Source organism: Thermobia domestica, chromosome 7 (genome assembly GCF_964235325.1).
Source record: "Thermobia domestica chromosome 7, izTheDome1.hap1.1, whole genome shotgun sequence".
NCBI lineage: Eukaryota > Metazoa > Arthropoda > Insecta > Zygentoma > Lepismatidae > Thermobia > Thermobia domestica.
The window spans coordinates 142703807-142716946 of NC_137460.1; the positions used below are offsets into that span (position 1 = coordinate 142703807).

Here is a 13140-nt window from a genome sequence, read left to right on the forward strand (position 1 = left end):
CTTTCCCATAGTGAGCCATTGGAGAACACCCTGTATCTCTGAAACGAAGCGGAATTGAACCAATATTCATAGGAACAGTTTTTTACTTATTTGGATGTCCGCAATCACCCCGTCACTTTTGACCATGCATTTATGTTACACCTTTATATATATATATATAAACAGTTATAATATAAAATTTTAAAATGAAACGGTAAATTATAACAATATTTTATTGTTATAATAAAAAATTAAATTATATAATTAGCAACAATTAGAAGTGTATGGAAATGATTTAATATTATGATGTCTCTATTACTTATATTAATATGAACATACATATTAACGTCTGAGGAAGATAACGTTACGTTATGGAAACTGTCACGAAATATTTTAAGTTTTAACAAAAAAATACATACTCTGGTCAGAAAAATATTAATTATTTAAATAATAATTCCAGAGTCAACATGGAGAAATTATTACGGAGTTCTGACTATTATTAATATTTTGTGATGCACAAACGTATAGTAATTTTTGTCGTTTGCTCGCATTTCCTTCTTTTCACCGTTTCATTCATTCTCGTCATCACCGTTTCCCTTAGACTTGGAGGATAATGGTGAGATACTAAAATAATAATAATAACGATAAGCTTAAATATTACTCACTAATCAAGTAACTTGGACGTGCGTCTTTGGTAGACGGGGTTCCGGATTCAATTCCCGGATTTGAAATTTTAACCATTACAGTGGTTCAAGTTCAACAAACTATAGGTTTGCGTCTCGTGTAATCTCAGGGCTGAAAAGGTACTCTGTCTGAATCAATCAACCAAAATTAACGAAGTCAAAAACATACATCGGGTCATTAGTTTAAACAAACCTTTGCAAAAATTATTTAAGAAAACAGGTAAACCTTGCCTTCTTAACGAGAGGTATTTTGCTTAGAAAACATTCTGATTACTATTCTTTTCCCACCCTCTGGCTGTTTCACAAACAATGTGATGAAGTTATACCTATAATATTTAGATCTTGACCCTACTTACTAGAATATGCATTTCAAGTTCTTAAAGATTCTGAATGTTTATACTTTTTCTGAAAAAAATGTAATCACGAAAACTGCATTAAACGTGAATCTGTTAATTGCTCGAGTTAGCGTTGAACTTCCCCTTTCAACGCCAAGGCTGTATGAAACGGAAAGAGAGATCTACTGAGCAAACAGCAATCAATAATTGTGTGAAGCGAATAAGGTATAAAATAATAAATAAATTGTTCTTTAATGTAAAACCCGACCCACTCTTCTCTACAGGCGCAGAAAGTTCGCACGTTAGCCACTGACCAGTTAAGGTATTCACATGGGCCTATTGTTAGATATAGAATCTAAACAACAAGTATTCTCACAGACTCAAACCCATGATTATCATGCCATAGGGCATGATACTGCCATTAAACAAACTAACTATTCACGTTCCTTTGCAAGATATTGTATCCCCATTAAATAGCAACTTTCAGTTTTGTCTGGAATTTTATTAGTAAGTCAATAATAATAAAAATGACGAATTACAGGTGGTGTATATCAGAGTTCTTAAGTCTTAATTTACGTTTACTCAATCTCTGAAGCCTGTAACTTGTTTCGTTTAAATACGAAGTTTTCGATGCTTGGATAAATCGATTTAGAAGTAAACACGGTTGGTTTGTTGATGAGAGTTTAGCGTTCCTTGCAACAGCGAACTTATATGAAACGTAGTTCTATAGACTAACGTGGGATCCGAACTACATGTGCTACCAACGGGAATCGAACACTGGCCTCCCTCGCCGAAGACGCGTACGCCAACCATATAGCTGCGAGGGAGCTCACTACAGGGCGGTCCGGAAGTGGGCGTACTCCTCCCCCCTTTAAGTTTCAACAGTATAGTGTTAGTTATGGTAGAATGTCTATACACAGTTACCTTGAAGTCTTAAACCTCCATAGCCAGCGTAGTCAATTGCAACATCAAGGTACGCGCGCGGAATTTCACTCCGCAATATTTATTTATCTCATTTTAATGTGTATTTTGTTTTGAAGCGTTATTAAATTGTTTAATATTTTCTTTGCAATGTTTTTGACAATTGCCCACGTATATTTTACAGCACAAACTCTTTTAACAGTTCTAGACTCCGCGGCGCGTGCTACGTAGGGTTAAGAGTCATGAACATAGGTATGATCACCATCCATGTTGTAACACAGCTGAATTCTGCGCCAAATTCTCGCAGATGTTTTGCGGAGATGTTCCGGAGTCACGAGGGTGAAGGCGTGTTGCACAGCTGCTCGTAATTCCTGCGTTGTGTGATACCGAGTGTTTCTTACTTGTTGCTTTTTGAAACCCCACACAGCATTATCTGGTGTCGTCAGATCGGGACTTCTTGGAGGACAGGCAAAGGGAGCTGGTGAAGATGCACAACCTCTTCCAATCCAGCGGACAGGAAACGTCTGGTTCAGGTAACTGCGCACGTGAATCGCAAAGTGCGCTGGTGTTCCATCCTGCTGTATCACAACAGTGTCTTTGATATAATTTTCTTCCAGTTGAGGTACCAACAACTCATTAAGCATCTCCAGGTAAGAATGTCCACCAACTAGAGGTACGCCCACTTTTGGACCACGCTGTAGAAGCATATAATGTGAGTAGAAGTTTTTCGCCCTTATTCCTCCTTCAAACTTGATCGTTTGGTTGATTTGTATATAACTCTGGCAGTGAGCAGTGATGTTATATATAGAATGAAATCTACATCTTAAAGAGGGGTCTGAAGCAGTGTAGTGCGTTTGACGCTCTCCCACTAAGAAATGAGTTTTTTACTGGAGACTTGGGTTCGATTCCTGGTGGAATTGCACGTGGTTCGAATCACACTGTAAGCTATAGATTCACGTCTCCTATACCCTTGCTTCTGAAAGGGACGCTAAACTCCAATTTAATCACCGGGAATTGAACTCAGAACCTCGCTCACTGAGGATGTGCGCATTAGCGACCTTCTTTATTATTTTTATATTTAAACAAAGACTTAAACACTAATTGTATATGTGTTTTCTTTATTTTGAAACATTTTCTCTCATTTTAATACATTAATTTTATACACCTTTGTTCTACTTTATATATTATGTAAAGACCGGAACATCACTAAGAAACACTGAGAACAGTTAAAAAATGTGCATGCTTTTTAGTGGAACTCGAACCCAGAATAAACTCCGCCTTGTAATCTGCAACCGAACGCTACAGGTCATTCATGGATACTTGTGACAACATCAACAAGGAGTTTTTTTTTTTTTTTTTTTCCTCAAACTTATCATTCATTGCTATTAAAAGTTGAGTAATATCGCTGGATTTTGAACAAAGTTTTCTGTCATATTAAATATCCAATAAAATTATTTCCATCTCCAAATAATAATACAATAATAAGTATTGATAAACCAAATGTGGCTATTGAAGGTTCTTTCACATTATTAGTAAATTAACATAAAGAACAACATTATCTTACTATTCCATGTCGAAGTCTGTTTTTTATTTACAAGTATTTAAGAGATAAGTAACGCCAACGTTTCATTAGCAAACATAACTAACAAGTTTTGTAATGCTAAAGTAAGCTATAATATAGATATAATTTAGTGACTATTTATTTTCTTACATAATGAAATAAAGAACAACTATTCGAAATTCTGAATAAGTAATTTCTTTGATTAACATCTTTCCATATTGCGTTTTGTTCAAGAATATACTCGTATATAAGACAAAGAAAAAAGCTCATTTGGCACATTGGCGGATTTCACGACGATGGGTTACAAATAACAGCAGGCAAAAAAAAAAAAAAAAAAAAAAAAAAAAAGCGTTTCGTCCGTAATTAAGTTTTACATCTGTTACCGTGTATTACACTTTACATTATAATGCTTGTAATTATTAATGATTAATTAATAAGAACAGCTTCTTCTATACTATTTATTAATACTTAATTAACATGCCAAACATACATGCATGACATGCCATCTCAAACCTCTTTGTCATATTGCTACGTAGTGTTGCTAGACACATACATTACAATACGTATACTACTAGTGTTGCCAGTTACGTACACTACAGGTTCAATTTTTTGGACTTAGTCTCTGGAAGGCAGTCTAGGTTTTTGTGACGGGAAGAATACAAACCATTCTACAACCTGGAGACGTTATCGCGTTCATGACTTGCCTTTCTTTGCTATAAAATGGCCAGTTTACTGTAGTTTCTGAGAATTGTCCAGTACATCAGCATTACATTTTTTTTTTTTTTTGGTGCTATACTGAGAAAAGAGAGAGAAAAATAAAACAACTTTATTTAAATTGATTCAAAAGAAAACTCAAGCAAAAAAAAAAAAAAAAAAAAAAAAAACTTGCTGAATTTTATTTATAATTTTTAACGAATTTAATTTACCAAATTTCTTTTATACAGTATATTTACCGTGTCCGTCCGTCTCGGGGACGAAAACTCTCAAGAACCACTTGACCAAACGTAACCAAATTTAGTCAAAATGTAAAGAGTCAAAAGTTGACAACCGAGTTCCTTTTTGGAGCCGATACTCAAACACCAGAAGTGGTAGAAATTAACCATTTCCGGTTTTAACCTTGATTGCTAGAGCGAAAATGGTAATGGATAGACAGATGTGGTTTTCTGCAATCCATTAAGGATCTCAACAATACTATTAATTTTCATCCTTAAAGTCTCTAATAAAACGGGAAATGCCAGAAATCCACTATGACTTCCAATTTCAGTATTAATCTTCACAGAGCGAAAACGCTAAGAGACAGCGAAAAATGGTTTTATGGAATCATTTTAGCGTTCTAAGAACAAGCAGAATCTACTCTCTTAACCCGGAACCAATCACTTTCGATTTCAATTTTAATTGTTATTGAGTGAAAATTGTAACAGACAATGAGGAACGGTTTTCTGTTATCAATTAAGCGTCCTAATAATATATATCCCATCTTCATGCTAATGTCTTTATCGAAACCGGAACTGGCAGAAATAACTTCCGGTTTTAACTCTCATCGATATAGAAAGAAAACGGTAATGGATAGCGAGAAGCAGTTTTCTGCAATCGATTAAATCTCCCAAGGACCACTCTAATCTCTCTATTAAAACCGGAAATGCCAGAGTATGAACCATTTCTTGTTTTAACAGTTATCGCTATAGAGTAGAGATGGTAGAATATAGACAAAAGCGGTTTCCTGTAGTCGATTAAGCGTATCAAAAATACATTTCGTTTCATTCTAGGTCTTTACTAAAACCTGAAATGGTATAAATCTACTACAATTTCCGGTTTCAGTATTGATTTACATGGAGCAAAAACGCTAAAAGATAGCGAAAAGCGATTTTATGGGAAAAAAGTAAAAACTAATAAATAGCGAGAAGTGGTTTTGTATAGTCAATTAAGAGTCTCAAGAATGTATTTAATCTCCACTCTAAACTCTCTCCTGAAATGGGAAGTGGTATAAATCTACCACCACTTCTGGTTTAAATAATGATTGAAAAAATATCATATGATACAAATCAAACTCCTTCGCGATGTACACGTGACACTGGTACTTCTTTATAAAGTAAAATTTTTGTATCTCTTAAGTTTTTAAGTACTGAAGAGTAAGATTTTTAATTTTCTACTTTGTTGTGTGTAAAAATATGCTATAAATGGTCTTAATTCAATGTCTACTTTTGTTTTCAACATAGGTTTACTTAAGGTTCCTAAGAAGTTTGAAGAGGTGAAGTGAAGATAGTGCTAATAAAGAGACTTCAGTTGTAGCCAATGTATCGAGATGACAACTGCTCCCAGTATTAATAGCTTACCGGATGAATTGTTGATGACAATATTTGCGTGCATGTCAGTTGAAGATTTAAGCTTAAATGTTGCACGTGTGTGTGTTCGGTGGCAAAAACTTGTACAGGATCCATTGCTGGGATGTAATTCCAAATTTGTTTGTCACCAGGCATTGTCCATTGAAACAATAGAACAGATTCTGTCAAATTCCCCTTATTTACAGGCAATCTTTGTAGAACATGCAGATGTGAACATCATATTGAAAATAGTTGCTCAAAGCTGCAAAAATCTTAAGACATTGAATATTTCTTCGCCTTCTGTGAAAATCAGTGTTGTGAAAGAAGTTTTACAAAGTTCTCATCTAGTAGATTTAGCAATTGGAAGCTGTATATGTTTGGATATACCATTTCGTGATTTAGTCAAATACTTTCAGTGTTTAAGGAAACTGCGTATTTTGTTATCCGATTTCGTGGACAGAGAACTTCTTATAGAACTAGTTGACAATTGTAAGTATCTGGAAGAGTTAAGCATACCAAATGCATTCAAAATTGGTGATACTGATGTTCTGTACTTAATAGGAAAAACAAAACATAATCTGGTTTGTATAGAATTAGATGGCACGAAGTTAATTGAACCAACATTTTGTGAACTAAAAAACCTTAAGAAATTACGCCATTTAACAATTATGAACTGTAATTTCATAACAGATGAAAGTTTACTTAGTATTGTTAAGTTACATTTAGAAACTCTGTGTTTAAGGCGAGGAGTAAAATTAACTTCTGAAGGTGTGATCAAGTTTTTCTCAGAAGCAGATGTTTCAAAGCTTAAAAAACTTGATTTATCGTGGTGTATACAATTAGACAGCAAAATAATTAATATTTTGTCGACTCATTGCCCTTTATTAGAATGGTTATGTCTAGAAGGATGCTTTCAGATTACGAAGGAAAATTTACAGCCTATCATAACAGGTTGCAAATATTTGAAACAAGTGTCCATTGTAACATTCTCCTGACTTTGTATGTGTTTGGGGTTTGTCTTTCAATCCTGATGCTATTACATGGCCGCCACCTAACTCCAGGGATCAAACTCAATACCATGCGCCCAGATAAGTTCCCTCGTTGCTTAGTAATTAGGTTTCAACCTTTGGAGCGAGAGGTGAATTCAGTTCGTTATTATATGATTGTAAATATATCTAAGTGAACAGAAACCTTAAAAAGAAACAATCTGAAAGTGTTATGATTCATTGTATTTTCATAGATGTTTAATCTTGAACGCCAATAAATTCATGCTGTAATATTTATAATATCATTCATGTTATTTTTGATTTCTTATATGAAATTCATATTAAATGTATAAGGTCGACAAAGTGCTCACTTCGCTTACGTTGTCACTATTGTTTTCTTGTTTAGTCACTGAGCAGACAACTTTCTGACTTGCGAACGGCCAACATTGGGATTATTAGAAAGCAAAATGTGAAAGTAAGAAAACCAATCAGAAGGGGCAGACTGTAGCACGTAGTAGCAGCACAGTTTGTAGTGTTTTTGGTAAACTCTCTCCCAAGCATAGAATAAATAACAGAAATAATGGTTCTCCCAGAAATTAAAAGAGGAATTTTCACTCCCTTCAATTATTAGATGATGTCTGCACGATATTAAAACTCTCAATGATAAAAGTAATAATAATATGGTATACTGCATACACATTTCTAGGCTTCCAAAACTTCTGTCACTTTAATGATGTGGAATGCTTCTACTCCATGCTCATGTCTTCGTTTTAGGATCATAATGGTAATCCAACTTCATTTATGCCGTTATTCTTTTATTATTCTTCAATGCGTTCTGGAGTTGCAGGCTAGTTGAGTATTATACGAGTAGTCCAACCCATTGTTCACGAAACCACACCTCAACAACTCCAGCATCCACATGGTCATCGTGACTGGCAGTAATGGGTTCTGAGAGCGGAGAATATTGGACTTGGACATATCAGGAAATTGCAATTCATAGCCATATTTCACGGCACAAAAAAGACAGATTGGAGCGTAACTGCTTTGGCGTCCACCATTATAAAAAGGCCTGTTGGCCTGTTACTAGGAACAAAGTAGAAAAAAAAAAAAAAAAAAAAAAAAGACATCACTATTTTCTCCGCAATAGATGGTGGTAAACTGTTTTGGAAGTTTCAACCCGACCACGCGTGCTCAAGTTATGCAACTCGCGTCGGACTGTGATGTCGCAATTCCATGGTGATAATTTTCTTCTGTGCTCGGCGATCCTTGTCAATAAGGCACACATTTTCCATGGCTGTTAGGAAATATTTTACCATAAGTTCTGTAAGCATCATCTTGCACTATTCCTCGCGATATACTAACAACCTTAGATACACTCGTCCAAGTAAATGGCACCCACGATTTGGCCTTCTAGAAACTCAGAAAGATCTCCCATTTTGTATCGATATCGTCTGCCCACTCCACTATAAGCTTAAGTTCTACCGTACGGAGTCCTAAAACAGGACTCCTGTGGTCGTGTCAGGAAATTTTAGTGATGCATGCTGAAATTTATATTGTAATAATCAAAACAAATCCGAAGTACAAATTAGCGAGTCAAAATTACGATAAGGAAGTGAGTGTCATCAAGCCTTGTATTGTTGTAAAACTATTCTAGTTGCAAGTGATAATTTCGGCAACTTGTGCTATTTTCTTCTACGAAGCGTTAAGAACGGATTAGGAAATTTTTAGGAAAGCGTAATAAATAAATAAGGATTGCTCTTACTTTCCTTATTTCTAAATAAGGATTGCTTTTAAAATAATTAAACATGAGCATCAAGAAATATTGTTATAGTTTACAGTTGCGTTTTCTTAATTCAATATTTATCAGTCAAATTAATCTCTTTAAAAGATTTATTACACAATGTTAAAGCATACTTATTAGACCATTTGTAGTATTTAGAATTTCCTACCAGATCAGTATCAACAGCTTCGTAGAAGGCAATAGTGCAAGTTACCAAAGTAGTCAGTTACAATAATAAACAGCACAAGGCTAGTTCAAATTCACTGACAATAATATATGTTCTTTACGTACGATTACAAGTATCTGTAAGGCTCCAAGTTAATGTTTCGTTAAAAAAAAAATCCCTTAAACAGACTACAGAGAATGGCAAATTTTAGGCTGTAAAAAGTAGGCATTTTCTGTAACACTTTATGTAGATTACTCTATAACGATATCATTTGTATTTTTACCGTATGTTTCATTTAACATTTGGAACATAAATATTATTTTATCTGGCAATTGCAGCATAAAAGAAGAAAAAAATGTCAGAAATATTTTTTTTTTTTTGTAAATGTTTATTTTTCAGTTGTTAGTTGTAAAACCTTTTTTGATTGCTTGAAAAAATCAGTGATACGATTGTTAAAGTAACGTGTTTCGTTACTAGGATATATACTTATTATATATATATATAATAACATTTAAGGTATTAGTAAAACGAACTGTAACGGTAAACGGGTAAAATTGTAATAACTCTGGAATATGTAAATACTGTAATATATCAACACTGCCATTCATCAAACTATAACAAACCTAGTACTTCAACATGCAATTTTAAGCCATTACATCAGGAAGGTAAAATAAATAGCCTATAACGTTATTGAATCGTTCGTTATATATGGCTTTTGGTTAATTTAACGCTACGCCACTGTTCTGTTCTTTGCGTCAGACATGGTTTAGAATAATTCAACAAACTACAATGACAAAATTGTGTTCTTTCTAAGACACAACCGCCACAATGCACTGTTCTACCTAAAAGAGGATTTCACTTTTCGACCACATCTCCCAACTCTTCCGCTTTTTGTGCACCCGCTTTCCGAATCCTAGCCAATTGCTTATCTACTGTGCTTTTATGCCTTTTCATAATCCGCGCAATTTCAGAATTGATTTTACCACACTCACTTAATGTTCGAATTTTATTGGCTATGTCACACATTTTTCCCTTTCTATGTCCCATGTAAATGAATTGCACGACTTTTCTTCTAAAATGCACTCAGTACGAACATTTATGAAAGGAAAACAGAAATTTTAGGATACAAATTTGAATTTCACAACTGACAACAAGTTTCACTACATGTTTGACAACTTTAACACTCCATCTGCGTAATCTTGAACATCTGCCCAACGAGAATAGACATAAGAATGGTACTGCACAAATAAGAAGTTGATTAGTCGAGCGCGGACCTCACAGTAAGCTACACCGGGTCGGCCATGAAATGAACATTGAGAACGCTCATTTATGTTCCAATTATGTCAAATTTTGTAAAATACGAGTAACTTCTGTAACTTAATTTGTATTCTGCATAAACTTTCATTTCAGTTGATGTATATTTCATTGTATGTTTACACCTACTTTAGATTTTATTTTATTAAACCTCGTAAACGCATAAACTTATATCATGCAAGTGCTATTAATTATTGCAAAATTATTGAACCACTGACAGGGGCCTCAACATGTGCCTGTGTCAGTTTCACCTTAACTCTTAGTTTACAACGCCCGAATGCCCAGACTGCTTCACGGTAAGGCGGGAACACTTTGTCTGCCATGGGGGTGATCTGGGACCGGTATAGAGCTTTCCGCTCAAGCCGCGTCTGTCATATGTGACCGGCGTTTGAAGAGTTATAATTGAAGGTTTCATTTGGATACATGTATAAGGCGGTGGTCATAGTTGTAGATTCATTTTTCGTTCAGGTTAACCGGCCGGGCGTGGAGCATGACTGCATCACGCATGGCCCGGAGAAAAACTATAGGTACTTTTTAAGCTGAGAATTTTATACGCTAAACGTTTTATTTATTTTAATTTTAACATGCATGGCATGAATGGCAAAATTTCAAGATTAGGGATGGTGGTCAAAGTGTTAAATGATTTTTAATAGTCTGTAGTATATGAAACAAAAGCATATAATATCACTTATATTGTGCACGGAGACATGAAGTAAAAACTATTTTGTTGCCCAGGGTCTCTACTATAATTTTTGGTGGCATTTGAGATATTTTGTACGAATTCAGGGAGGGGGAGTCCCCAAATCCTCCCATTTTCGATTTGGTTTGTAGAAAGCTGTCACTATAAATGTAACTACAACCTTCCCAGTGCAAAATTAGTTTGTTTCAGGTCCAAATATGAAATAGTATTGTTACTATAGATTTTTTCTGACACCTTGCAAATTGAAAAAATGTATGAAATTTACGTAATTGTAATATCTCGCAATATATATATATATATATATATATATATATATATATATATATATATATATATATATATATATATATATATATATCGTTGATAAATGAAACCAAGTTATGAAATCACCTTTATATTCTTGGGCAAGGTCCCTGCTATAATTTTGGGTGGCATTTGTGATACTTTGTCCGAATTCCGTGGGGCCAGGGGAGACAAAAGCCCAAAATTGTAGAAAAAATCATAAATTCGGGGGGAAAGCCTCCCATACCCACCCGTTTTCGATTTGGTTTGTACAAAATTGTCACTAGAAATTTAACCACAACCTTTCTAAAGGGAAAAAAGGGAAGGGAGAGGGAGAAGAAAACACAGGCCTCTTTGTGTTCTGTTGCACCCACGCTTGAAACAGGTTTGGCGCAGAACTCATATTTTTTTACTCTACAGGACAAAGAAACATCTCCCGCCCACTAACATTGGGTGACCGAATTCTATCATGGGTTTTCCTTCTGTTGTCTGCACATGTGTCTGCTGCTCTCAGAGAGCCAGAAAACCAAACCGCACAGATTTCCATAAGATTTCTACCTGCCATAGACAGAGAGCCATAAGATTTCTACCTGCGCACAGTGGTTCAGAACGAGCAAAAACCTGGCCAAAACCTATAACCGTTTATAACAATGTACAAAATGCTTCTAATGCCTCAAATATGTGCAAATTGTATATTTATAGTACTGAGAATTAACGAACACGTTCATCGTTCGGTTGCATTAGCCTTATGTGCAGGAAAGAGTTAGTAGGAAATGGTTGTAAATACTGATAAAGTACTGCGTATTGGTATGCATTACGTCAGTACACTCACACATAAAAATCTGCACTACACTCATACATACAAGTCTTCATTATACTCACACGCATAAATGAAAAACGAGAATTGGTTTTGTAAACCATATTTGTACGTCAATCATCACTGTCACTGTCAATATCGCTGAATAAAAATGGAATGCCTTCATTCTGTTGTTTGCTGGACGCCGCGTTGGCTTCTTCTGCTCTACGCTCCGACGTCTTTAACAGCAGTCGTCCTTCATATGACAAGGAGCGTCTTTTCTTCCCGGTAGCCATGTGCCTAATACGCGAAAGAAAGGGATCAGAAGATACAAGGAGCATATGCAGCATATCCTGATTCGTAATAGTGCGAGAGAATTTGCGTGAGTGATCTTTCCGAAATGTTCGTAAGTCTTTATTCCGTCCCTCTTGTGCATCTTCAAAAAGCTGATCTATTGGTAAAATGGCATTCTGTAGCCGATCCATGAACAAGAATTTTATGGGCACTAGCAGACACATAGAACCAACTGCAAAGATGAACAAAGAGTTTGTCTGTCTCCAGTGCGTGACTGTCAAAAGCGTTGGGATCAATATCAAGTCCAGAATTAATTACAGATAGTATCACCGAAAAACGTGTAATCAGTTGTTCAGAAATCCCCATTATTTGCGAAGATCGGTGTGAGTCCGCAAAACATCTCCTAGCAGTGTTCCCATTGTTGTTTATTCCACTATCTTCTGCTTTAAGGTCTATTTTTGCTCTAAACTGTTTCCGCATCTCATGTTTTCGTGATTTCAATAGTTCTTTGTGCTTCTTTCGAACTTGCCATGTCTGGAAATCGAGTCTATATGCAATATAAAGGAGGCACTCATAAAATCGTATGTACGCATGTAATACTGGCAATCCAAAGAGAAATGTAGATGCGTCTATGTCTTTCATAGAAACTCTCTCCAAATCGTTCATTTCTTTGGGAGATCCTTTGCAAATATAAAACTTTTGAAGAGATTTGTTGTTCAGGAGTGCATTTCAACTTTTCCATCGACCATAGTGAGAATGAGCTCGTGATGCAAAGTAAATTGGAATCAATTGACATTCACAGTTGATAGGTGATCTTGAATCTGCTGTTCGATGCACTGGACTCGTTCAACGTTTTTCTACAATAAAGTTTGCGATTTAATTTCTGTACTGACATCTGAAACAGTAATACTCTCATCTGACGGGTAACAATTTTCTTAGCCTTGAGTAATTGGTGATAACTTGGATAAATGTCTGCGTTGCGTGTTTTGACACCAAGACGTAGACAGTTGTATTGGCTTTTG

General features: G+C 35.3%; 1 protein-coding gene across 5 annotated transcripts in view; it reads left to right on the forward strand.

Annotated features, from left to right (window-relative positions):
• LOC145690430 (S-phase kinase-associated protein 2-like) overlaps positions 1-13140 on the forward strand; it is a 211071-nt gene that overhangs the window by 66254 nt on the left and 131677 nt on the right. For 3 of the 5 annotated variants that reach the window (XM_081765295.1, XM_081765297.1, XM_081765298.1), the window contains one exon: positions 5696-7089. The exons of the other annotated variants lie outside the window; for them this stretch is intronic. In XM_081765295.1, coding sequence (XP_081621421.1) covers positions 5782-6795 — 1014 coding nt within the window. In that variant the 5' untranslated portion in view covers positions 5696-5781 and the 3' untranslated portion in view covers positions 6796-7089. Of the gene's footprint in view, positions 1-5695; positions 7090-13140 lie in introns of those variants that run through there. 5 annotated transcript variants of the gene reach the window in all.